Below are 27,180 nucleotides of genomic sequence, written 5' to 3' on the forward strand. Positions count from 1 at the left end.
TTGTCAGGGCCTCAGTTACATCTGGAAGAGGGCTCACCTTTACTCATGTAACAGTTGTGAAAGTGATTACTTCATGCCAGGTTACACAGTTGAAATAATCTTATTTCTCAGAAATAAGACTACAAAGGTAAACCTACTTATCAAGATGGGCTATGATAATCAGCAATTAAATTTGCATCCAGTAGGAGACCAATCTCTGCCTTTCTTAAAACTGATGTAAAGAAAACCCTTAAGGAAGGCGATAGATGTATAAACAGCCACGGCCAAGCGCTTACAACAGGGCTGGGGAACCTTCGGCCTCAAGGCCACATGTGGCCCTCCAGGTCCTCAGGAGCAGCCCTTTGACTGAATCCAAACTGGGTTAGAACCATCGGGTGATGAAATGCAGAGAGCACACAGTCCAGTCCAATGAGCACTGGACACCAGGCATCACAAAAGCACCACCTTCCGATGGCTCACTTTGTGACTCTGGGCCTCGGTCCTCCCCTGTACTGGCGTGGGAGGTCTGACTGCTGACACCAAGAAGGCAGGCTTTGGGTCGCCTTTTCCACAGGGGAGTGAAGCGTGATGCTGCATACCACAGGAAGATCCACACCCACACAAAGGCATTTGTAAAGAAGACCAGCAGCCAAGTGATGGATGTAAGAAAACATCTTCGAAGCCTTTATTTACAAAAGCTTTAAAAACAAATGACACCTTCTGTTTTGCAAGTAACTCTTCTGAAGAAGGACCACCCAGTGACAGCGTTGTAAGTCAACGAGAAAAGAATGTTAAGTACAAGGGAACACGCCGATCTGGCCAACAGCTAATACGACCAAGTTAAGTGCAGGTCACACACACACCCCATGACTTGCCGTCCAGCGTCATCTCTGAGCAGCGTTTCAGTTACCCATTACCCAAGTCTTCCTTCACATGCTCTGGCCTGCTCACATGCTCCTGTCTACATGGCTAAGAAAGTATTTCACAGTTATTCTGTCAATATATAGAAAATATATTGCAAAGATATACACACAAAATAAACAAGCATTACACTCCTCAGGTGACTTTATTATTCACTCTCACTTGTCTTGTCGTTCTGTTGTTTTACAACAAATCTCTTCATCGTTTTTGTCTTTGTAGCAACTACAAAAGCATAATCTTGTCTCTTCTAATGTAATTTGGTATAAGACATACCTAAGGTGACTTGCTCTCTTTGGACTTACTGACTTGTGGAGTCGCCAAAACAAGGGCTCGGTAAATACAACTATCACGGGGGAGGGCAAGGGGGGTAAAAGCGAGCGAGGAAGCGGACCGAGGCAAAGGCGCGGCCGCGCCACGGAGGCGCCGGCAGCTCGGGCACGCGGGTGGGAAGCTGCCGTCGAGCACTTCTTCAGTCCCAAAGCCCATTCAGAGACCGATCCCAAACCCAGCGGGCCTGGCGAGCGGGGCTCCGAAGCCCCAGGGACAACGAGTGGGGCTCAACTCTTCAGGAGCCCCTCCTTCCCTTCCGGGAGAGCTTTGCCAAGTCAACAGTTTGCAGCACAGCAAACAGACTCTGTTCCGTGGGTCCAAAACAAGAGCGTGCTGTGTAAAACTGGCAAATGATCAACTTTCAAGCTGACAGCAAGGAAAACCCAAACTTCTACTAAAACGGTGGATCTGAGTCACTCTCTAAAGTGCAAAATTGATGGTCCACAATCTCAAATAGCTAAAACTCTTGCATACTGGAAGGGACAGACATGAAACAGGGCAATAAGTTACAGTCAGTGCTTGTTAATCTGGGAATGGGGGGAAGAGGTGTGGGGTACAAACTAAGACCAACTAGATATGTTTACCAAAAGACTGAGTATGATACGGATGTTCCCCTTGGCCACACATGCTTGCTAACAGATGGATTAATTATACAGCCAAATTTAACCTGAAGACTCTTCTACTTATCAGGATCTGTGGAAGGAATGGTCATAATTAGTACTGAAAGACAAAAGAGAAAACGGTTTGAGAAGGCAGGGTGAAAAAAGAAAAAGCCTTATTGTCTACTGTCCAAGGGATTTAACTGGAGAGAAAACCTATATACAAGCACATGTGTAGCTCCAAACACCAAGGCCTGTTGTCCATCCATTTCATGTCATGACTGCTTGCTGGCCTCCTCTTCATACGCATTTCCCGTACCATTCTGCACATAGGAGGAGCCCGAACCAAGGCCGTACAAGTGCCCACAATACTTGGCATCATCGATGTGATCTTCAAAGAACATCTGGAGGGGAATCGTGAAGAAAAGGACAGCTTAACCCAAACCTCCTCCCAACAGTCCCCATCTTGGCAGGCCTACTCACTACTCACAGGGCTGGCCAGCTGCGCGGGATGCCCAGCCCAAGTCTGTGAGTGAAAAACAGGTTAGGTCCATGCCAGCAGACACCGGCATCCCCAGGCAGCGAGCGAAAGAACCTTGCAAAGGGAGGCCTCCAGCCCAGCAGCAAGTCTGGGCTGTGAAGAGCGAAGGGGGTACGAGCCAGTGAGCGAGCGAGGAGGACAGATCCCTGACAGAGAGGCAGGGAATGCCACAGACAACACTAGGAAATAACCGTGGACACAGCTGGGAAATCTAATGTCACGTTTGTAGGTAACTCTGCAAAGCAATTTACAAAGCTGAGTCACACCCTGCATCAGTCCCAAGAGAAGATCCTACTTTCCCCAAAATGGGCCAGTAGCTATCTCGGGAAGGACCTAGAATGTAACGACAAAAGGAGAGATCCTTCCCTGGCCCTTCACTGAGATCTAGCTGTTACAAGGGCTACATTCTACCTAATCCAGTCCCTTGTTCATAATCACCCACACCTTCTTGGCAAGAAAATCGATCACATTTATAGGATGTTTCCCATCCGTCAATGAGCTAAGAAATGTAAAGCAGCCCAATCACTGCCAGAGAATCACCTTTTTAAAAATTAGGAAAATGAAACACAAAGCAACGTTGAGGAGAATAGTAATTATGCAAACCTAGGGGGGCATTTTAAGTCAGAAACATCGTGGGGAAATGAAGAGAGCATGAGACCCAACACCATTAGAAGTCTTGTGCCCTGTGTTGGGCCTCAGTTTCCTCTTCTATAAAACAAGGAGAGTAATCTTTACATTACCTACCTCCCAGGGTCAAACAACATAATAACGCCAGCTGACAATTCCATAATGCCTTAAAGTTTCCAAGACTATCCTGTGAGGTACAGGTATTCACATCCCAGCTTTTCAAATGAAGAAATTCAACTTAAAGGGTTAAGAGACTTTCTACGGTTGTATGTGCCAGAGGCAAAATTTAAACCCTACTCTGACTCCAGTGTCTATTCCACTGCAAACCCTACGCAAATAAAAAAATCGCTGTCATCATTTAACATTCTTCACTGAATTCCAAAATCAAGATAAAAATTCCCAGATTTAGATGTATTCCTGAAAAATTAAACAGTTAAAGTCCAATCAGAAAACTCTAGGGCATGCAGCTTTGTAGAAGAACCCTTTGGCTAATCTTTGTGAGGCATCGTTGACCCAGGGAGGACTTGAAGGATCCGTGGTTTCACCATTCCCCTGATGTGGACGCTCCGTAAACCAAGGCAGAAGACGTTCCTTACAAGCTTTGTAAACAGGTCATGAACATGTTTTCACAAAGCCCCATTTTTGTCTATTTAGACTTGGATTTATAGTCATACTCACGCTGACTTTGGTTCATCTCTTGCCAGAGATTCTTTTTACCTACCTTCCCAATGTGAAAAAATAGAAATCAACATGTGGATTTCTCATTTTTAGCCCTGAGAAAGGCTCCACTTCTAAATCCATTACAGCTAGGACGTGGATCGAAGTCAAAAAGCCCATGGAGTTTGAGCTCTGGTTCTGCTAGCTATGACTCATACAGTTTGACCCACGTGGGTTTCACTCCACTGTCTCCCTCCTGTGTTGCTGAACACAGCTATTGAAGTCTTCAGGATCTACTCCAGGTCTGCGACCTCAGCTGGCCTCTCCTTCCACTCCTCAAAAGAATTCTCTTCTCTCAAGTCTCTCAGCCCCGACTCTTTCCACTGAGGATCTCCCCTCATATTCTGGCCCCCACAGAAGACCATTTGTAAAAAGCCATTCTCTCATTCCTCTGACAAGCTCCTCCTCTTCCAGGCTCCAAAGAGGCCTCCCCAAGGCCAAGCTCTCCACACAGAGTGCACCAGTAGAATGTTTCCTCCTCATCTCTCTCTCTGCCTCCAATTTGAACCCAAACATTCACAATGTACACTGACCCTTCTTCTTTGATCTGTTCCTTCCCAGCTGACTACAAAAAACGATCTCTAACACCTTAAACAACTCCTACTAGATCTTACCATCTCTGCTAGCTAGTATGCTATAGCTTTCTTCCTCTTCTCAGCTAAATTCCTCGGGAAAACCTTTAGCCCTCCATTCCTTTACTCTCTATCCCCCCACTACATTCTAAACACTCTCCAAACACTAAAGTGCTCTCTCCAAAGGTACCAACCATTTCTTGTCAAATCCAATGGCCTTTTCTCAATCTTCGAGTATAACAATGATAACGTTACCCACTACTGAACAATATGCTCCTATTGCCTCCAGGACCAAAGAGAAACTTCCTTGTTTGGAACTGAAGGTTCTTCATGAGCAGAGCCCTTCCTACCTTTTCAATACTCCACATTATCTACCTCTACCTTTTCTTCAACCCAGCCATAATGGTGCCCGTCTACTGGTCCTCCTCCCATGTGGCACGCCACCTCCCATCTCCAGGCCTCTGCAAAGGCTCTCCTCAATACCCAGAATGCTCTCCCTCCTCACGTCTGCTTCCTTCAACATTCAGCTCAAAGATGCCTTTCCAGACTCTGCTTGCTACCAAGGCTTTTTCTTTTAAGGCTACCTTCCACTGACACATGCTTGGATGTGCACCTATTTATACACATTTTGTCTCCTCCATTAGAATGCAAGCTCCTCTCTGGGATAAGAACCCACTCTTTGACAAAAACTGCTGGGAAACTGAAAAGAGCAGGGCAGAAACTAGGCACAGACCAACATCTCACAGCATGTACCAAAATAAAGTCAAAATGGGCTCATGATGTAGATATAAAGGCTGATACTGTAAGTAAACTGGGAGAGCAAGGAATAGTTTACCTGTCAGATCTATGGAGAACAGAAGAATTCAGGACCAAACAGGAAATAGAGAACATTATGAAATGCAACATGGATAATTTTGATTACATTAAATTAAAAAGTTTTTGCACAAACAAAGCCAATGCAACCAAGATTAGAAGGAAAGTAGAAAACTGGGAAAGAATTTTTACAACCAGTGTCTCTGATGAGGGCCTCATTTCTAAAATACAGAGAATAAAGTCAAATTTATAAGAATACAAGTCATTCCCCAACTGATAAATGGTCAAAGGATATAAACAGGCAGTTCTCATTTGAAGAAATTAAAGCCATCTACAGTCATATGAAAAACTGCTCTAAATCATTATTGATTAGAGAAATGCCAATCAAAACAACTCTGAGGTACCACATCCCACCTATCAGATTGGCCAAGATGATAAAACAGGAAAATGATAAATGTTGGAGATGTGGGAAAATTGGAACACTAATGGAGTTGTGAAATGATCCAACCATTCTGCAGAGCAATTTGGAACTATGCCTAAAGGGCTATAAAATGTGCATACTCCTTGATCCAGCAATAGCACTTCTAGGGCTGTATCCCAAAGAGATCATACAAATGGGAAAAGGACCCACATATACAAAAATATTTATAGCAGCTCTTTCTGTGGTGGTAAAGAATTGAAAATTGAGAGGATGCCCATCCATTGGGGAATGGCTGAACAAGTTGTGGTATAGAAATGTAACAGAATACTATTGACGAGCAGGCAGACTTCAGAAAAACCTGGAAAGACTTGTATGGTCTGATGCTGAGTGAAATGAACAGAACCAGGAGAATGTCGTAAACATTAGGAGCCACGTTGTGTGATGACTAACTTTGATAGACTTAGCCCTTCACAGCAATACAAGGATCTAGGACATCTCCAAAGGCCTCATGATGGAAAATGCCATCCACATCCAAAGAAAGAACTATGGGGCTTGAAAGCAGATAGAAGCAGACTATCTGCTATTTTTTTTTCTTCTGTTGTTTTGTTTCCTCTTTCTGGTGGTTCCTCCTATTGGTTCTAATTCCTCCTTACAACATCACTAATGTGAAAATATGTTTAATAGGAATGTATATGTAGAGCCTATATCAGATTGTGAACCGTCTTGGGGAGGGAGAGAAAAATTTAAAATTCAAAAGCTTATGGAAGTGATTGTTGATAAATCAAAATAAATTAATTACAAATAAATAAATAAAAGAATGCAAGCTCCTGGAAGGCAGGAAATTCTCAACTTTTGGCAGAGTGCCAAGCACACAGCTACAGACAGGCTACTGTTCTACAACTGATAAGCTGAGGGAGTTGTCTGGGGGCTCTGGGAGGTTCAGTTATGTCCCCAGGGTCACATAGTTAGGACTCAAGCCCAAGCCAGCTCTCCACCCATCACACATACCCCTTGCCTCTGTTCAGTGCTTTCCATCTAGGTGGCTCACAAAGCCCTGTGAACTAGTTCAGGCAAACCCGATCTCCCTGTGCCACCCAGACGAGGGGCAAGAGGCTCCTTGGCCTGAGAGGTCACCCACCCGTCCAACCACGACCCCTCAGACAGGAGCTCCTCTGGCCTCCCCAAGCTGGCTTCCTCCAGGAAAGAACAGAGAGGTTAGACTGGATGACACGCAAGGCCCCCCTCTTGCTCCAACATCCTCTAACTGTTCAGAACAACAAGAATCCATCTAGTAGGAACCAGGAGCCCAGCTCAGGAGGCTTGTGTCACACCTGTCAAAGAGAACGGAAATCATCGAATGGGGGAAAGAACACTCCAAGAATGGCTAGCTGGTTTCTCATTCCAGCCCTGCCACTAACAAGCTGAGGGCTTGATGACAAATCCCTTCACTTCCAAGTCTGGGTTGTGCTTTCTAACAAGCTTCCAGCTCGGCTGAGCAGGAGATAACATCACAGAGGCACCGTAGTGGAGGAGAGAGCCCTGGGTGTGGAATCCACCACTACTGACCACAGGTCAAACTCAGGGGTGGGGGTGAGAAGTGGGGAGTGAAACCAGATTTATCTGGGCTTCATCTTTCTCGTTTACCAAAGGAAGGTATCAGACTGGGTTATTCTGCTCTCTGTCTCACAACCACTTATTGTTTAGAGATTCATCTGAAGAAACACACACCACAACCAGAAAAATAAAACTCTGGAAAAACCCAAATAAAATTCCTGCCTCCTAAGGCCCTCCTGCCCACAGGAAGTGTTTGCCATAGAGAAAAGAGAACTGTAAATGCCCCACACAACACAACTGAATAAAAAGCAGCGAGTTCTTCATACTTCTCTCATTTTGAAAAAGGCCATTCCCGTCAGTAACGAATCAGATCCTGCCTGGTGCTGTGGTCCTATCCGCTCCAACTCCAGCTGCTCAGCCACTTCCTGCAGGCCACCCTACAAGAAGCAGAAGGCCCACCGTCACAGAAGGAAGGCGCATCCGCCGCCAGTTCAAGTCCCATGATACGGGTGTGTGTGTGTGGGTGTGTGTGACAAGCGGGAGACAAGTGGGCTACTGTTTAGTGACTTACCTGCACGCATTTACAAGGTATTGGTAGTGAGTTTTCCCATTATGACAAAGGGACAACTAACTGATGACATGACACCTGCACTGTGGCCAACTTTGTCAAAACATGTGGGTCGGGTCAGGAGGGCTGTGTGGTCTGAAAGACATGGAACCCGGATCAACACCAGAGGAATCCCAATAAAACTTGCCGCCCGCCTCCTGAAGACCCAGTGCAGACTGACTTCTACTCAGTCTTTGGACATGGCCAACGTGGCAATTTGTTTTGTTGGACAGAACGTGTTTGCAATGGATTTTTTTTCTTACTTTCTCAATGGAGAGGAAGGGGGAGAATTTAGATATGAAAATAAAATTTGATTTTAACAAACTCTTTCAAGAAAGAAAAAAAAAGAGTTACTGTGACCCACCCACAATGTGGCCCAATGGCGATGACCAACGGAAGGAACCCTAGACTGTGTCGCACTAAGCAGGCAGCCATCTAGCTTTCTGGGCCTCCATTTCCCCATCTGTAAAATAAGGGGCTGGGACCAGACACTCTTCCTTGGGTCACATCTGACTCTGACCAGCCTATGCCTTGAAAGCTCGGCTCAATCAGAGATGGTCTGGAATCACATGGAAGCACCATGGAAGGTCTTTAGAGGAAGAGCAATGAACCCGTTTCCAGCCATTTATTTCTCCCCTGAGCTCAAGTACAGTCCACTGCTGGACAAAATTGGTGTGCATTCAAGGCTACTATGAGATGCCATCAAATGCTTTGAGGAATTGTGAGTGTCCCTGAGAGGCAGCAGGCTTTGCTGGAGAATAAAGACGACAGAATATGTGATAGTGAGTGTGGCAGGCTGCAATCTGTGCTCCACCCTCCCCTGACAGCTGAGACAACCCCCTTGGGCCAGAAACCAGCCCAGCCTTTCTAAACCCCCACTTCTGCCCAGTGTAGTCCAGCTGAGGCTGACAGCAGGCACACGGACCCCCATCTCCGGGGCCCTCCCGCACACAGCACACCCATCAGGAAAGCCCCTACTGGCTGCTTCAGCGTTTCTCTTGCCTCCTTAACCCCCTCCCTCTCAGGGGAGGAGTGGGCGTTAACACTAATTTAGGAAGAACTTGGAGGCCCTGTGGGTGTTACATGGAGAAATCACATTGTAAATGTTGTTTCTTTCATTCACCTGACACTGACTCGTCAAACGCCCCCCCCACTTCTGTTCTTTCATGAGTGTCTGGGGAAGAAATGGTCCTACACAGGAGATAGCACCAAGCACAATACACTGCCCACAGCAGTAAGGCCTCAGTAAACCTTCCTTCCTTCCTCTCTGCCACACAGAGCCTTGATATCAGCCCCAGGTTTTCTCACTCCTTCAATTTTCCTTTCCCTGCCATCTACAAATACGCTTTTACTAAAACCTCTTTAACAAGTGCCTCAGTCTGTGGGGCGAGGTGGCGCAGTGGATAGAGCACCGGCCCTGGATTCAAGAGGAACTGAGTTCAAATGTGGCCTCAGACCAAACACTTGACATTTACTAGCTGTGTGACCCTGGGCAAGTCACTTGACCCCAACTGCCTTTAAAAAAAAAAAAGTGGCTCAGTCTGTGGGGAAGGTAGGTGGTGAGGTGGATAGAGCACTGACCCTGGATTCAGGAGGACCTGAGTTCAAATTCTGCCCGAGACACAAAACACTCACGGGTTGTGTGACCCTGGGCAAGCCACTTAACCCCACTGCCTAGCCAAAAAAGAAAAAGAAGTACTTCAGTCTGACGCCCTTTACGCTGAAATCTTTCAGAGTCCTCGGCATCCACCCTCTGCACTGCCTCTCCCCACATCCCTTCTGAACCCCTTACTGGTTTTAGATGCTGGCCTCTCAAAGGCTGCCAACAATCACATGATGACCAAATCCAACAGTTCTTTTCTCTGTTCTCAATTCTTCCTGCCTGGTTTGGACATCGATGACCTCTTCCTCCTCTGTCTTAGATGCCACTGACCTCTCCCAGGAGGCCTCCTCCTCAGCCTCTTGCCACATCGCTCCCTCTCAGGTCTTCTCTGGGAAGCCGCTCTGGCTCTCTCCCTCACTCCCCCCTCGGGTGATGTCATAAGTCACCGCCAACACAGAGAACCACCAAATCTACGCACCCCACCCTAATGGCTCTTCAACTCCAGGCCGACACCACAACCTCCCAGCTGGGCCTCTCCTACAACTCCCAAGTGCTAAGGGGCTCTTTATCCTGGCCCTTCCCTCTCCCCCCAAATCCAATCAGTTGTCAAGACATGTGGATTCTACCCTCATACCATCTCTTCTTGCTAATGATGTTACCACCCCATCTGTGAGCACCTCCTATCATTTGAAGGTCCCTGCGGGGGGGGGGGGGCGGGCGGGGGCACAAGGGGACTTCAGGAGGCCATCCCACGCTGACTTCCTACTCCTTCCCTTCATGCATCCTGTGTCTAGCCAAAATGGCTTACCTGCCATTCCCCAACTCATCCTCCATCTTCTCTTTGCTCCTTCAAGGCTCAGTGCAAACTGCCTCCTCTGTAACACCTCTCCTGTGTCCATCCTGCCACCCCCTGCCACCCCGTGCACAGTTTTCCTCTTCCAATCACCAGTAGAAGCTTATCTGGTTCACAGAGCATCCCATGGGCCTTGAGGACCAAAGTGTCTCTAGCACCTAGCACAGAGCCTTCTAGAATATTTCACTAAATGCTGGCTTTCTTTCATCAAGTCATCCATAAAATACAGCACTGGGCATCACTTCACATAGCTGAGTTCCCATTTCTGGTCACTATGACCCAAAAACTGCACCCAGGGCACCCAGACTGCTGCTCTTTTTTGGACGTGAATTCCAAAAAGAAAAAGTGTCTACTCTCAGACTTGAGGTCCTGCAGTGGGCCAGGAAGCAGGTGGCCTGGAGACTTTCTAGACCTGCCACCCTCCAGGCAAGCTTGGCCCCCAGTCCCCCACACTCCCAGGCTGGGTACCCCACTGTCAGCAGTATTAGGGGGCACGTATGCGTACACCCCACCCCTACCCCGGATAAGAGTAGTTCACCCTGAATATGGAATGACATCCCCCATCTTGGACGGGCAACCATGAGCAGCCCCTCTTGGTCTGGGTTTCCTCCAAAGAGCTGTGCTATGATCTGCCGGGTGCTGGCATATTTAGCCAGGTAACTCAGCGTGGGGTTCTGGACAGCGCCCCACCCACAGCAAAACCTTACCTTGAGGTTCTTGCAGCTCTTCATGAGATACTTGACATCGTAGATGACTGGGAAGAACAATCGGAGGATCTCAAAAAAGTCCAGCTCTTCTTCAGGCAAGTTGGAGTTGGTCAGGATTTTGATTAAATAGCCAAAGTCATAACCACTACAAAGAGCCAAATACAAGAAAAGGGCAAGATGAACCCCAAAGAGCAAACAGTAAACCACCAGGCTCTGGGGCCCGCCTCCCTCCCTCCCTTCCCTCTGTGACTACGCAGTGTCCCTGAGAAGCGTCATGGGCAGGTCGCTCACCTCTGCCAGCTGGGTCGTCAGGTCTGCGTGTGACTGCACTAAGGAAAGGCCAGTTTGGTTGGGATGGCCAGAGATTGCGCTGCCCTGGCAGGATTACTGAACACATGCTGTGCCATGAGGAGGCACTGTCTAAGAGCCAGCAAGTTTTACGTGGCTCTGTGGGACAACCCTAGAATGGAGCCCTCTTGTAGGAAGGTTCCCAACGGTGATCAGGCGGCAGTGATTCGTTCTGCAGACCAGGCTTCCCACCACATTCCTTAGCAAAGCCACTTTTAACGGAAGTCCCTTTGCTGCATTTCTGATCCATCCTGAGTACTGGGACAAGAGTTGCTGTTCCCAAAGGAAGGGCCACTATGCTCTCGGTCAATCTCCTATTCAGCCACAGCAAGCCCCAAAATCAAGGCCGCCTAAACCTAGGAGAAGGGGGCGGTGCGTGTTGTGTCCAGCCGAGGTCAGCCCCCTTCACTGGCCTCTCCTCCAGAGTAAGTGCCATGTCTCGAGGGACCAGACCATGAACTCCTCCTATCTCCACAAAGCTGGGAGAACACCAGTGATGGCTGGTTGCCCTAGGCAGGTTTCCTAGGAAACACAGATCTGACATGTGTTTGAAACAGAAAAACCAAACAAAAGGGCTGCATGGAGTAAGAAAATAGGCAGAAAATACTATAAGAAAGAGCGTGGGGATTACAAGAAAAAACCCACGTCCAAGTCTCCTTCCCAGCCCTGGGCTCTATTTCACTTACAACATGAAGTTCAAGGATGCCTGAACCAGTATCATGACAACCCATGCCTGGGTCCCAGACCTGCCCCATTCCGGAGCTCTTAACACCCTCTTGGCCACCCTGGGTCCCTTATTGGACGCCATGGTTTATCAAGACGGACACACATGCCCTGAAGCTCTGCTTCCTAGAGCCCCAGCCTCTGCCGCTTTCTCTCCTCTTGCCCGCTTTCACGTCCTGGATGGTCCCCCTCCTCTTCTGAGAGGCGCACAGCTGTCATCTCCTGCGAGGGAGGCTCCCTCAGGCTCACCTTGCTCCACCTTCCAACGCCACTGACACGCTCAGCCTGTCAGACACTGACAAGGTCATCTTGCCCCACGAGACTTCCCTATTAATCTTCTTGGTCAGTAAACTCCAAGCCCCAGAGTCCACCATCGTTAATAAAGTCTGCTGATAACCATCCTCCTGCCCACACATTTCTGCCAGATCACCCTTCCTAATTGGCTTCCCATGACCTATGGAAGGAAGACCAAATGCCTTCACCAGGTATATTTCAGAGACGAGCCTTCTAGGCTCCATCATCTTGGTTAAACACATGAACACTCTCCCCTTCGCTCATACACTGTCTTGTCTCCTTTCTAGCCATCAAAGTCCTGCCTCTCATCACGGCCAGACATGCCTCCGAGGGTAACCCTTGCTGCCATTTTGATAACACTATCAAGAGGAGGGGAGGCCTGTCTGATGTATCTGTGTACTTAGCTAACCAGACTGCAGGGGTCTTAAAGGCAGCACTAGAGAGGAAGGGCTTACAGGGTTCTCTTCCCCCATCAGCCACTCTGCACTCCCTCAACGACCCAGGCCGTCCAAATACAGAGCCCTCCTACCCCCAGTCCCCCACATTTGGCTTGTGTAAGGTCCCTCTAAAGAGATGCCCAGAGTCATGTGGTTTTCACCTGGCAGGCAACATGCCTCCCTCTCCCATCCATGCAGGGTGGGGATCTTTCTGGACTAGGTTTTGATCAGGGGAACAATCCTATCTCCTGAATCTGTTGTCCTTGGCTTTAAAACTGGCTCCTCAAATGTCATCAACTGTAGTGAAGATAAGACAAGCTAATAAACTACTTATCTCCAGAGTACTTTCCAGTTTCTCTTTACAGTTATTTAAGTGACTGATCCAGAGTCACACTCCTGCTTTTCAGACAGCCGTTGCAGACGGACACTGATTAACAAAAAACAAGACTGCTTTTTAAACAAAAACTGACCAAGCCAAAGATTGGTGAAGATATACTAACAAAGCACCTGAATAAAAGAACAATAACAAAGCAAAGTAAATACAGATATAATTTAAAATACGGAAATTTCTGGCAATATTTCATTGTTCAGACAGCTCTTACATTATGCAAATTTGACTTTACATAGAGAATTCTGAAAGAAATCTGCATCCCCCCAAACCACCTGTTAATGTGACTGTACAGTACTGTGTGTGTGCACTCGCTCCCTCCTTCCTCCCCTACCCCCACCCCAGGGTAGATGGAGCCCTGGCTCAAGATCTCTGGCACCAAGAGACCTTTGCCTGCTCCCCTCTACCTGGTCCCCAATCTGTCTTCTGTCTGTCTGTGCTCAGGTCCTGCAAGTCTATCCCCAGCCCCCAAGCACTGCCTGCCCTTCTTGCATTTTCCCCTCTTCTGTTCTTCCTCCACGTTCCGGCCAGGCCTCTACCCGAGTGTTCTGCCTCCTGCTCTCACCTCTCCGTCCCCAGCTCCCACACATCCTTCCCTCCAAGGGTACATGGTCCCCTTTCTGCCTCCCTTCTCCACGTCTATGGACAATACGTGGGGTCTGTGGAGGGGTCCACTTATGTAAAGCGAGATCTGTAACTACACCTCTATATATCCTCCCTTTTATTTTAGAGGCATGGCCTATATTTGGACCAAGATATGATATACCAAGACCATTCCAGAGGAAAGAGAAAGGGAGATAGAGTGGGGGTTGTAAAAGCACCTCTAGTCTTAAAAGTTATCTAGTTACACAAGCACAAAGATTGCTGGCAAGCAACAAATGAAGATTATAGTAGAGAAGAAAAGGAACTTTCAATGACTAAAATGACCATAAGGCAGTCCCCCCAGCCCCACCTGACTGGTCCCACAGACTACATATTACTGCAGTTTAGATTAGGAAACAGGCCAAACCAAGCTTAGTGACCTACCAACAATGCCTGTCTCCATGGCTGCGCGCACACAGCTACTTAGTAAGTCTACTGTCACGAGGCCATTTCAGGCAAATCTGAGACACACAATCTTTTTTTTTTTTAAAACCTCTGCACTAAAGACCAGGTTAATTCAGTGCTTCTTCTGGCTTTCCAATGAGACATAATAATGTTCGGAAGGCTGTCAGCAAAACTGTCAATTAGGTAACGGGAATGTTCAGCAACAACTCTGAGGACCATGGAATCATTCCAAATGACTCTGCCTGCTCGAGGGAAATTGATACTGAGCAAAAGAAGGCATCCACCCAAATTTCCATGAATAGGCTTTTTAAAAAGGAGACCTGAGTCATGCAAATTCATCCCAGAAAGTCCTTCTTTTCTGGAATGCAGAGGAAATCACAGAATGTCTCCAACTTGAGAAAAACTCAGTCATTGAGAACAGAGAGTGTCTTTTTCTATAGGAACAATGTTATAAATCGTGGTTAGGTTCCCACAGATGCCTTTAGCATCCAATATGTGGCTGAAGTGTGGTGCTACTGAACCTAACCAACTCTGTTCTAAGGAGGAAATTCTGGGGGGTGACAGTCTGAAAGGAGTTCAGGAAGCAACTAAGAGGGGAGTGGCCTGTGAAGAAGACCAAGCGCTCCTGCTGAAAGGCACAGAGCAGACCAAATGGTCCTTTCCTGTATGTACTCAAAGTCTGGAGACCATCTGTTATTTCTTCTTCAGATACCGAGCAAACATTTTGTCTGCTACAGCAGTATTTTTGGTTTTGTGTTCCCAGCCCTTAGCACAAAGACTGACCCACAGAAGGACTTCATACGAGTTCTGCTTGCCAGTTATTTCCATACTGGAAAAAAGGAATCAATTCACAAAGAAAACTGTCTTCCATTCTAGAAATCCTTTGCAGCAATTTCCTGAGACGTTTTACAAGACGGTGCCTCAATGACTTATCTCCTTGAATAAGGGGGGGAAACAGAAGGAAGAGAGAGAGGGAGGAGACAGAAAAGAGGGCACGAAATGGAGGAGAGGAGTGAGGGAGAGGAAGGAGAGAAAATGAAAATTTTTTAAGCTAACTTCACCTGTGAAATGAAAGCCACTTGACCCCCTCACACAGCACGACGCCCGATGTCATGAGAAGCTCTGCAAAATACTGTGTCTCAATCCCTTCTTCTTCATGCTTTTTAAACTGGATTCCCGAGGTCGTTAGGAGCTCTATGGAGTCCTGGGCATACATGTCCTCTCTGGAGGGGAAGAGAAAAACAGAATTCCTCAAGGACGGTTCAAATATGCCGTCAGATCCCACAACATGCAGCAATAAGTATGATGCAGTGAAGGACAAAACAGGCTGTCAGCTTAATGCCAATTTTTCCAGAATACACATTTAAAAAAAAGTCAAATTTGAGAGCCATTTTTCTAGCTCACAGTATCAACTGGAAGCTGCCATGTAAAAAGACCCCACACAATGACATCTGATGTCTCTGAAGTTGGAGGAGCTGCATTCAAATCTTGCCTATGATCTTTCCTACCAGTGTGAGCTTAGGTAAGTCACTTCTTTTACACAGAAGTTTCCATATCCACAGGAGAACATGAAATGACAGATCTCCCATTTATGTAATGACTTGCTTTTCAAGGACATAATTCGTCCTGCTGGTCTGCTTCTTTCTGGCCTTCCTTCTGCTCTCTTCTCTGTATTTTTAGGAAAGATGCCCCAATAACTTTTTCCTTCCCCTCTCCAATCCTCCCACCACTGCAGAAAAAAAAAAACAAAAATTCAAACTAATCGGTTAAGCTCTTTCCTCTTCCTCCCCCACAGAAAGTACGGACAGACTGATCTTCCTGTAAGAGAGGGGAAAGGTCTTACAGGAAGAAAGAAGTGTTCCTAGGGGCCACTGAACCAAAGCTCCATTAGGGGAAAAGGGGTCTAGGAAGCAGAGGCAGGCCAACTTGACCCTCCACATCAAGGCATTGCACAGGGAACTGGAGCTATCCACAGATTTGAGGAGGGACCCCAGGAGGGCAGAGCTCAATGCTCCAAAGAGAAAGAAGCGGCTTGTCCTCTCTCAAGGAAGGGGCTAAAACGCCCCCTAGCCCAGAAACTCTCTTGCCAGGCATCTGTTCCAAGATACCAATTGTTTAGAGGGGCATTTAGGGTAGCAGCAGAGAACTGGCACCAAGGCAGTGACTGCTGACTGATGGGGGAATGAAGGGCCCTGCACAAGAGAAGCTCAGAAAGGCCTGTCTAATCCCGCTGATTCTCTGTCCACACGCCTCTTGCACCCCCAAGTCCCTCTCCATTTATTCCACAAACATTCCTTGCCTTTCTCATAGCCTGCTATAAATGGCCTCCTAATTGGTCTCTGTCCTGTTCTCCCTTCCCCCATCTACCCAAGCCCCTCCCACATTCAAAAATGTCCAAGGGACGACCCTGTCAGGAGGTCACTCCAATCTTCTCTTCTGGACTGACTTCCAGCAGGCCCCTCCCGTGTTCTTTGTGCTGGCCAGACCCGGCACCACCTCTGGCCTGCGTGCCTTTTGATCAGCTGTCCAAGGGTCACCTCCTACAGGAGGCCTTCGGCTGCATGACACTAAAGTGACCTGTCAGTCAACAAGCACTGATTAAGCACTTAGTGTATACCAGACCCTGGGCTGAGCACTGGGGGTAGAAAGGGAAAAACAAACAGCCCTTGCTTTCAACAAAGTGCTTTCCCAGCCTCAGTTTCCTCAACTGTAAAAGAAAGATAACGGTGGCACCTACCCGCCAGGGACGTCGTGAGGCTCAAACAAGACATGTAAAGCGTGACTTGCCACAAACGGCAGCTGTCATTGTCAATCACTCGGTCGACTGCTCGCTGGGACCCACCTGTCTGGCCGCCTCAGTGACCACAACCTCCCTGAGCTGCCCCTGCGCTGCACACTTCCCACAGATCAGCGATCTGGCCCTGTCTGTGCGCCCCCTTCAGCTTGAGTCTCCCTGCCTGGCCCGGCCATGATCCGAGCCCCTTTACTGCAGCCGCCCGCACACGCTGCACAGCAGACCCTAAGCCTCTGCTGACATGATGACTGTGGCACAATCCACCCAACCCCTCGCCTGGGCCCAAGCTTCTCTCTTTGACCAGAACCTCGCATTCTCTCTTCCTAGATGGCAGAAGACCAGCTCTAATGTCTAACTGTTCACACTGTTGCCAGAGGGAGTGGTGCATATTAAAGAATGATGCACTCAGAGCCACAAGACCCACGCCTGAACCTGGCTGAGTGACACAGACAACCCCCACAAACTCTCTGATAGATGAGAACAAAAGACATGGGAAAGGGGAGAGGAACATTTAGACAGCACCTAGTAGGTGTGTCAGACTCTGCGCTACAAACGTTTAACCTCAGGAGGTGGGGGCTCTACTTGAGGAAACTGAGGCGGACAAAGATCAACTGACTTCCCCAGGGTCACACAGCTAGGAGTGTCTTGAGGCAGGATCGACTCTAGGCCCAGGCTCTACTGACATTGCACTGGCAGCTGCCTCCGACACGTTCTGGTGGCGTGTCCTGGGAAAAACCATCGAATCTCTGTAGGTAAGTCTCAAAGACTTCAATGGCAGAGGGGTCTATCTGGATTGGAAAAAAGGGCATCTTCCACGGGAATTCCCTGCATTAATGGCCTTCCTCCTCAGCCCCAGGGACAGCAGGACCTTTAACAGCGTCCTGAAGGTCACCACAAGGACAAAGCCCTCTGCCTGCTCAGATGATGCTCCCCCCCTTCCCCCATCTTCACTCCTTCTGCCTCTAAACACGCCCGTGTCTCCATCCTGGACGGGGCCCGAAGCTGATCCTTCTAACCCCCACTGACTCATCCTTTGTCTCTTCTGCCCTTTATAGCTGAAAGCCCTGAAAAGGCACCTAGGGTAGGAGCCTCCACCGTCCCTCCTCCCACTCTCCTCAGCCCCTCATCACATGGCCACCTATCTCATCATTCCACCCAAACTGCTCTCTCCAAAGTTATTAGTAAGCACTTGGCTGCCAAGCCCAAAGGCCGCCTTTGACACTGCTGACCACCCTCCCCTCTCAAGGTTTTTGGGACCCCCTGCCCCGCTTCTCCTCCTCTTGCTGTGACCCTCCTGTCTCCGCTGCTGGGTCCTCCTCCAGGCCACGCCCATTAAAATATCATCGTCGTCCTATGGCACGGATCCGATGACCACCTCTATGCTTAAGACTCTCATCTAAGTATTCAGGCCTGACCAGAATTCACTTCACTGGCCAGTTTTCTTCACTTATCTATTGGACATTTTGAACTAGATGTCTAATAGACATCTTAAACGCGTGTCCAAAAACGGACACATGTGCATGTGCATGTACGTGTATTTATACATGCACGTGCCCATACGCACACAAGAGGTATCAATCAACAAGCATTTACTCAGCGTTGTCTATATGCCAGACATTGTGCCAGATGCTGGGAATACAAATATAAGACCGAGAAAATCCCTGTCCTCAAGGAGTCTCCGTTCTGACGTGTGTGTGGCCAAATGGGAAGAGCAACGATTCTGGAGTGAGAGAACCTGGAGACAAAGGGAGGCGATACCCCCACCCTACACACCTTTTCACGGCGCTTACAATACTTGGCAAACCACTGGAGCGCTGAGCTATGTTTAAAACAGGGTGCCTTTGACACAAACAGGGAATTCTGGAGGAGGGAGAGGGGTAGGGGAAGTGACCACGAACTCAGTCTGGAATGAGCTGAACTTCAGACGCCTATGGGAGGTGGGACTGGTGCTAGACAATGAAGCAGACGTCTGAATAGGGGTGAATTTAACCCAGAGCTCGTGAGGTCAAGTCAGAAGGTGCAGAAAGGAGCAGGAGGAGGAGGGTACAGGGGGTGGGGGGTGGGTTGGAACATGCATGAAAACATGGGTTTTAGGTCCTGGGACAGAGACAGGACACTGGCAGCCAGATTGGAAGGGGCTGAGAAATGAATGGGAGTCAAGAAAGCAGAAGCCACAAGTGTACCTGGCTTCTGTGTCTGACTTCAAGAGGGGGGACAGTTGCTGAGGGCTAAGATGTGGAATGAAAGGTAGTTAGTTTGTTTTTCAAGTGTGAGGGAGATCTGGGCATGTTTGAAGGCAGCAAAAAAAGGGGCAAGAGCATAAGGAAAGATGGACAATGAGTAGGATGTGGATAATGGAAGAGACAAGCTTCCCGGGGGGTGGGCTGGGGGGAGCCTAAGGGGACAAGCAGAGGAGATAGAATTGAGAAGGGAAACAGAGAAATGGCAGAAAATGTCTTTCTCAGACACTGAAGCAGAAGAGGAGAGAATAAGGGGGCACCATGGAGGACACAGACCCGTAGCTGCCCCAGGGAGCACAGTAACATCTTCCCCCAGAGCTCAGGAGTACAACAAAAGGGTGAAGATGGACCGAGGAAGGAATCCAGGTCGCTGGTCTAGAAGGGCATCAGTCAACAGGATGAGGCCATGGCCTGGCCCAAAAGGGAGAGGGAGGGAGGGCTGAGTGAGGTTAGGAAGTCAAGGCACAAGGAGAACTAGCAGTAGAACAACACAAGAATGGGAAGGTAAGTGAGTGCCAGCTGACAAGGGGCTGAACCAACTTCAGTTTATACAGGTCATGGAATATCACTTTGTCATTAAGAATGATGCACGTGAACAATCCTAAGAAGCCCAAAGTAAGTAGAACCAAGCCAATACCCTATAGGATGGTGATACTGTAAAGGAAAACAATACTCAAAGACCCCTCTGACCAATTCAAACAGCAAAGCAGGCTTTCTGCCTCTCGGGGGAGAGGTGGGGGACCAAAGAAGAACTACTACATTATCAGACGAGACCAGCGCCTGGACAGGTTTTGCTTACCTGTTCTTCTGATATGAGGCAAGCTTCTATTTAGGGTAAGGGTAAGAGACGAGGAAGTCGCTGAGAAGTTACAGTAATTTAAAAAATTTATAAAACATTTTCTTAAAAGCTCTTAAATCTGTTTCAAATGGCGCTCACAAAGAATATAGATACTGCTACTGCATCTTTAAGACCCAAATGGAAAGTTGAGGAAAAGTACAAAAGTCGTTTTTGCTGGCACGTTTGAAACATCAGGTAAAAATGTGGTGCTATTAGGAAATGTTTCTCCTTATGGAGTCAAAAATAGGATATATTTTATTTTTAATTCGTGAGGAATCTAACAGCACATTCTGGAAAGACTGTTCCCAGTAATGACTGAAGAGAGGGCAAAGGAAAAGGATTAATCTAGCCTTTTTCCCCCCTGAGAAACTGAATTTAACTCTTATCTTGAGAAATATGAAGAAGCCTCAGCATCTGCAGTGGACCTAATGATGAAATTGTACTTCTGGAAGTAAAGAAATCACTTACTGTTTTACCAAGAAGCCAAAGTGAACGGCTTTGGACTTTCTCTTACCAAAAATATTGTCTTTAGTATTAAATTTGTTAATGAAACTTAGGGAGTTCCCCCAGTTAACAAAATGAACCTAATGCAAGGACACAGGGATTTTATTTTAACAAATGAATGAGAAAGCTTTAAAGTTTACTAATGAGTACAAAAACATCAAAACATACCACTGGATTGCTAGAGCTCAAAAATAACAAAATTAAATAAGAGAACAAATCAAGTAAGAGGCTACGGGTTGACATAAAAGTGAGGTTGGGAGACCCTATAACCTTTAGAGGGGTCATTCAATGCAACTGGTAGTGTTACGCTGAATCAGACAGCCTTCATGTGCTTAGCACTCATCTAAAACTTAATAAAAAAAAATGAAGCTTCACTTTTGAGGTTACATTTTTTACAGAATTTTAGTATTACCAGTCTGGTCAATTATAGCCTCCCTGAGGACCAAAAAAACCCTTACACCCCCAAAACTTCCAATAACTCAGAATGAAAGGTTAGACTTTTTTTTCAAACTTACGTCAAATTAAACTTGAAGTTGAACTGCCATGTAGAAGTTCCTGGAGGGTACTCTCCTTGCTCATTCATAAACGTTAATCCGAGCTGAATTATCTTTAGCAAGTCGACATTACACCTCAACAGTTGGTACTGATAGTCGGCATTACTTCTGAATTCTCCAATGGGTCTTGCAACCACACCTGGAAACTCGGTATCCTGTAAAATGATTCAGAAATTCATGATTTACCAAAGCACCCCAAATATAATCCAATCATTCCTGGATTACTTAATTTTTCTTTCTGCTTTTTAGGTACTACTTCACAATCCACAGTCACTCTCTCACCTACCAACCTTCACATAACGTTCTGTTTTTGTTAAATGTTAAAACTTCTTAAAATTTTTGAAAGAATAAAGAATTGCTTCCTTAAAAACACAAAGCAGTGACTTTAAAGGTTGAATTTCTTGGGATTTTCCCATTTAGCAAAAAACCTCTTAAGTAGAAGGCACGTAAGATAATACCAGGTCAAAGACAATCAAACATGTTTATACTTGAGGAAAAAAAAAACACAACTCAAGTCCCTAGAAGGGTTATAGGCAATTATGGTCATTGTATACCACAGTACCAAGAACCCAGTTCTTCCAAGAATCATGGCTAAAGTCCAAAGGGACAGTTCATTGTACATTTCCAATCCTTTTTTGAGACAATGCCTGTGTTAGCATTCATTGCTGGTTCTTAAATTTTCTTTGGCTAAAACAACATTTTTTACTTCCTGAAAAGAACACTGTAAAAAACATTTCCAATCCCACCCACTCAACTCTGTAGGAAGTATCTCTTCTCCCATGTTCCCACTGCTGACTAGAGTCAAACCAAACAGCGGTTTAAGAATTTTGCAGGATTAGAAAACGATCTATTTCCGGCTACTTGGAAGTCTGCATTTATTAAATGAAAGAAAATCAATTTAGATTTTTAGTGCTCCTCCACCACAAACTCTTCCTCCTCTTTTTCATCTTCCAAAAATAAATCAATGTCATGTGGTTCAGTCCTCCATGTCTCAAGAAGGAAATGGAGATACTCTACACATTCACTTGAAAATGAACGAGCTTCACTGATGGGCAGACTACAAGTTGAATTTAGTATTTTTCTTCACGCTAAGGATTAACCGAGCATAGATGGTCAAAGGTCTCTAGCAGATTGGTTCCTCTATGGAAGATTTGGGGGTGGGTGGGCATCAAACAAGGTTAGAAATCCTGGTTTGGGTCTTCGACTTACAGAAACAGCAGTGAAATCAAAGAACTATCTAAGTAAAGATAGGGAAAAGAAGCTTCAAGTGGTCATGGATTAAAGGGGTTTTTTTCTTTTAAATCCTTTTTCTATGGGAAGAAAAACCATTTGATTAATTTTTACTTAATGAAAACAAAATGTAGCTCCATCCTACGTTCCAATAAAAAGCTCTAACATTTACATATTTTCCTTTTCCCACCATGTACATCAAAGAAAAGTCACAGGACTGAACAAACAGCAAATTTACAAGAAATAGACAAGGCAAAAAATTGGGTTATGAACATACCATGGCAACATAATTATACTTCCGTATAACTTGACGAATTTTCTTCATCTCGTCATCCAGGTTGCAAGCCCAAACTTCACAAATTCTTTGGCTATGATCTACGGTCGCTGCTGGCATAGTGGGAACGCAAAGGGTTTAGATGCCAACAAGCATCAAAATATTATACTTGATTGAAGAGTCGTTTTATAAAATAAGTTTTCTTATCCTTTATTTTTGTACCTAGAACATTCAAAAGAAAAAGCAAATTTATAACAGGATTTCAATAAGCGTTAATAAATTCTGGCCCCAAAGCAGTCTTACCCAGTAAACCCACCAAATCAATCTACTTGTAAAGTCTACCTCCTGATCAGAAGTAACCTAGATTTTCCCTGACTTGCAAAGTATACATCTCTGAACTGTACGGAATGTTCATATTCTGATAAAATTACACTAACCAGCTATGTGACCTTGGGCAAGGCATTTAACTATTTCAAATGAAAAATGAGAGGGCGGTGCCAAAAACAGTCCAAGTGAATTAGGATCACAGAATGTTCCATCAGGAAGAGAACTCGAGAAACCATCAAATGCAGAGTTTCTTAATTTTTGGTGTCACAAACCCCTTCTGGCAGCCTGGTGAAGCCAATGGACCATCCCAACAGTGCCCATTTGGGGTTAGGAAATGCTCAATTTCAGTTAGAGGTCAGTGAAAATAAAGTCATCACCTCGCCCCACACAAGTCCACAAAACCCCCTGAAATCTACCCAGACCTCGACCAAGGTTTCTTATCTGCCTATCCAGGGTTCTTTCCACTATACCTGTCAGTCCACAAGCATTTATTATTTAGTGCTTCCAGTAAGAGGCCCCAAGCTAAGCTTTGGGGCCACAAAGAAACACAGTCCCTACTCTCAAAGAGTTCACATTCTAATGAGGAAGACCAGAACAAAACAAAAAGATAAGATATAGACAGTGTGGATGGAAAGTAATTTCATCCAGAAAGCAGGCAGCAAGAGTGGAGGGTGGGCAGGGGCAGTAGATGACTGGCAATTGGGAAAGGGCTTCCTATATAAGGTGGAATTTGAACAGTCTTAAAATCAGTCAGGAGGCCTTCTAAGCATGGAGGACAGCCAGTCAAGAGGCAAAGAGCTAGGGCATGGCATAATGTGGGTGGGAAACAGCACGTGGGCCAATATCATTGGATCATAAAGTTCACGAAGGGGAGTGAAAAGTAAGACAACTGGAACCATAGGAAGGGGCTAGGTTGTAATGAGCTTTAAAAACCAGAGGATTGTTGACTGTAGATACAATGTAGTTTCCTGAGTGAGGGGTAGGAGGTATGGTCAGGCCTGTACTTTAGGAAGATCATTCTGGCAGCTGAGAGGAGGATGACCTGGAGGAGGTAGAGACGTGAGGCAGGCAAGGGAAACAGACCAGAAGGTTACAGCAATAGCTAAGTTGTGAGGAGATGAGAACCTGCAGCAGAAGAGTGGCAATGTCAGAAGGTGCACACATGAGATGTTATGGACTTGATAAAAGACTGGACTGACGTGTGGCGTTGGCATGAGCGAGGCATCGAGGAGAACACCAACTCCCTTGCCAGTCACCCATCACCCACTGCCCTGCCCACCCCCCATTCTTCCAGCTGAGAAAACCTTCCATTCATACTGTCTATACCTTGCCTAGACGGGTTTTGTTTTTGGTTTTTTGAGCAGGGGGACTGGGGGAGTTGCAGTACCCCTGGCAGTTAATAGAGAAGCAGAGGGATTTGGAAGGAAAGATAATGGGTTCACTTCCTTCTTTCTCCATTAAAAAAAAAAGTCTAACCAAGCTCATTTTTTTCTTTCATTTTCAAATCTATAAAATAAGGTGGTTTAACTTGAGGATTTTGAAGACCCCTTCTGGTGTTAACATTCTGAAAGTCACAACCAGGGAGACTATAGCTAACAAGTTCAGAAAAATCATAAAATCTGGACTATATGCTAACTTGAAACATATCAGTTTAAAGCAAGGCCACAGATAAAAGGAGAAAGACACCAGGATATCCAAAACATTAACCCACTAATCAGAAAGACCTCAAATGAAAGGTAATAGGTCACCAAGGTTCTACTGGGGAGAGCACCGGGCCTGAAATCACAAAGACCTCAGTTCAAAAGCCAGCCTCAGATGTGTACTAGCTCTGTGACCTTGGGTAAGTCACTTAACCTGTTTGCCTCAGTTTCAAATGAGATATTTACAAAGCTTAGCACCGTGCCTGGCCATAAGCGCTAGCCCACTGTTAATAGCTGCTGCCCCATTTATAAAAGTATCATTGCTTCATTTCTTAAGGAAATAGGCAACAAATCTCTTCAACCTTACAGACACAGACTGAGTAATTGAAAAGACTCCTCTTCCTGAACTCAAAACTGGCCTCAGACACTTACTAACTCTGCGACCCATGGCAAGGCACTAAACCTGTCTCAGTTTCCTCATCTGTAAAATGAGCTGGAGAGGGAAAAGGCAAACCATTTCCGCGGGCATCTTTGCCAAGAAAATCCCAAATTGGGCCGTGAAGAGCAAGATGCGACTGCACAAGACCACCACCACATCTAATTCCACTCTTTTCCAGTTACATATCCTCAAATCCACAGAATCTCACATCTAGAGAGAGCCCTGGGGATTATCTGGCTCAACCGTTCAGTTATTTCCACCATGAGAGACTAAGGTCTAGCCATCACACATGCCAGAGCCACATTTAGAAAGGAGGTCTCCTTGCTCAACTCAGCATCCACCACAGGAATGAAAGGCTCAGAGAACACGTGGGAAGTGGTGTAGGGCGTACTGGAACGCTCCCGGCTTCTCCCTGGAATAAAGGGCCGCCTTTTAAATACTCACAGTGACACTGCTACCCTCTCTGAACAACTGCAGTGGAGAGAGACAGACAGACCGGGCAGCACGCTCCCCAGGAGGAAGTGTGCAAAGGGGTAAAAAGGCCCTACCGAAGATGTGATGGCCCCGGAGGGACAGCTCACACGCCCGTCACCGCCCCCCACGGAAAAAATGGGGATACCCACATCAGTGGAGGAATGATTCAGACTAGACCCACCCCAGATTGCTGCTCTCTCTTGGATCGATCCTCTGAGGGTGGGCCATCTCATCCTAAGCAAGGCAGAGTAAACGAGAAGTTATCAGGGTCTATTGACCAGTGCCCTAAACTAAGACTCCTCTGAAGGGAGCAAAAAACACTCTAGTGAAAATATGCACTGAAGTGATTCCGTGAGTTTTCGACTTAAGGAGAACACAGAACCTGGGCTGGAAGGGACCCGCACGGCTGCCAGTCCAGAGATCATCAACGAGGAATCGATGATTTTCTAAAAAAGAATTCTGCCAACTGCTTTTTAGCACAGCTGAGGTCCTTTCTGATCTACCCACTTTATCGTAGGCATTGACGACCGACTCGGAAAGGGATCTGGGGCCAGAGAGATTAAGCGTCCCCCCCGCCGCCCCCCCGGGCCATTCAGCCCGGGGATGTCGGCGGCCTCGGATGCAACAGCGATGCCAGGTTTGCTTCCCCCTGCCCAGCGCCGGGACCCCGGAGCTCCGGGGTTCGCCCGCCCGAAATGACACCCGCGCCTCCAGCGGACAAGGCTCCGCCGCCCAGAACGATCGCCCCCTCCCCCTCTGCCTGCCTCTCCGTTAGGTCCGGATGGGGACAAATAAAAATAGCCCGGGCGCCCCCTCCCCCGCCCAGCCCCGCAGCGCCGACGTGTCCCGGCCCCCGCCCCGGCCCCGCCCGCGTCTCGGCGGGAGGCTGGAGAAGGTTCGGGAAGGAAGGCGGGCGGGGAGGGGCGGGGCGGGCTCGGGCACACCCCCCCCCGCCCCGCCCGCGGCCCCCGGAGCCAACAGCCATAAATAACCCCCGGCCCCCACCCCCAGCAGAGGCAAGGACAAGGCCAAGGACGACATGCTACCCCCACCCCAGTTCTGCCCATCGACCCTTTTTGCCGGCGAGGACGCCGAGGCGGGGCCCGGGGAGGGGGGAGCCCGCCCCGCCCCTCCCCCACCCTGCCCGGCGCGCCCGCCCCCGCGCCGTTGGGGGAGGGGAGGCGGCGCCAGCCGGGCCCGCCCTGCCCACGTGGGCCCAGAGGAGGGCTTCCCGGAGGAGGAGGAGGAGGCCTGCCGGCCGGCCCCACCCTTACCCCAGCCAGAGCTGTACCTGAGAGGGGGTGCCCTGGACCGCGGGCCCGGCCGCTGGCCATCCAGCCTCCGCTTGCATACCTCCAGAGACGAGAGGCTCACCTCCCGGCCTGGCCGCCCTCCGCGCCGGGCCCGGGCCCGCAGTACAAAGCCCTGACGTCATCGGCGCGCGCCCCCTCCCCTCCCGGCTCGCTCCCGAGCCCGGCGCGCGCCACCGCGCCCCTCCCCCACCCCGCGTGCCCGCGCCCCCCTCGGCAGCGCCCCTCCCCCACCCCGCCCCGCCCCGCGTGCTTGCGCGCCGCGGCCCCGGGCGCGAGGACCTCCGCTGGTGCCGATGCGGTCGTCGTACTCCTCCGCCTCGTCCTCGCCATAGAGTCAAGCCTCAGCGGCGGCCCCATAGACGCCTCTCGCCGGCCCGGGAGAAGGGGGCGCGGGAGCCGCGCGGCGCCACCTCTCCGCACAAGTCCGGCGAGGCGCTGCACGATGACGTCAGCCCGCAGCGTGATCCCGGAG

At 47.9% G+C, this 27,180-nt stretch overlaps 1 protein-coding gene across 2 annotated transcripts; it reads right to left on the minus strand.

The window, feature by feature from the left end:
* Positions 1-636: 636 nt before the first annotated feature.
* On the minus strand, positions 637-27,130 carry CNOT7 (CCR4-NOT transcription complex subunit 7). Of its 2 annotated transcripts, none has more exons than XM_020976755.2 (7): positions 26,988-27,130; positions 22,519-22,737; positions 20,973-21,166; positions 15,143-15,304; positions 10,845-10,989; positions 7,401-7,511; positions 637-2,233 (listed from the first exon to the last, which is right to left on the minus strand). In XM_020976755.2, exons 2-7 carry the CDS (start codon positions 22,633-22,635, stop codon positions 2,105-2,107), a joined length of 858 nt encoding a protein of 285 aa, XP_020832414.1. In that variant the 5' UTR covers positions 22,636-22,737; positions 26,988-27,130; the 3' UTR covers positions 637-2,104. The 2 variants fall into 2 exon arrangements, with proteins under 2 accessions (XP_020832414.1, XP_020832415.1); XM_020976756.2 differs by lacking the exon at positions 26,988-27,130 and adding an exon at positions 26,687-26,820.
* Positions 27,131-27,180: the final 50 nt, after the last annotated feature.

This window comes from Phascolarctos cinereus, unplaced genomic scaffold (assembly GCF_003287225.1).
Source record: "Phascolarctos cinereus isolate Bilbo 61053 unplaced genomic scaffold, phaCin_HiC Scaffold_9;HRSCAF=440, whole genome shotgun sequence".
Lineage (NCBI taxonomy): Eukaryota > Metazoa > Chordata > Mammalia > Diprotodontia > Phascolarctidae > Phascolarctos > Phascolarctos cinereus.

Coding starts and splice junctions, on each gene's coding strand:
- CNOT7 (XM_020976755.2), bottom strand. CDS start 22,635: ATGCCAGCAGCGACCGTAGATCATAGCCAAAGAATTTGTGAAGTTTGG. Junction 21,167..22,518: donor AGTATAATTATGTTGCCATG/GTATGTTCATAA, acceptor ATCATTTTACAG/GATACCGAGTTTCCAGGTGT. Junction 2,234..7,400: donor CCTTTTTCAAAATGAGAGAA/GTATGAAGAACT, acceptor ATTCCCCTCCAG/ATGTTCTTTGAAGATCACAT.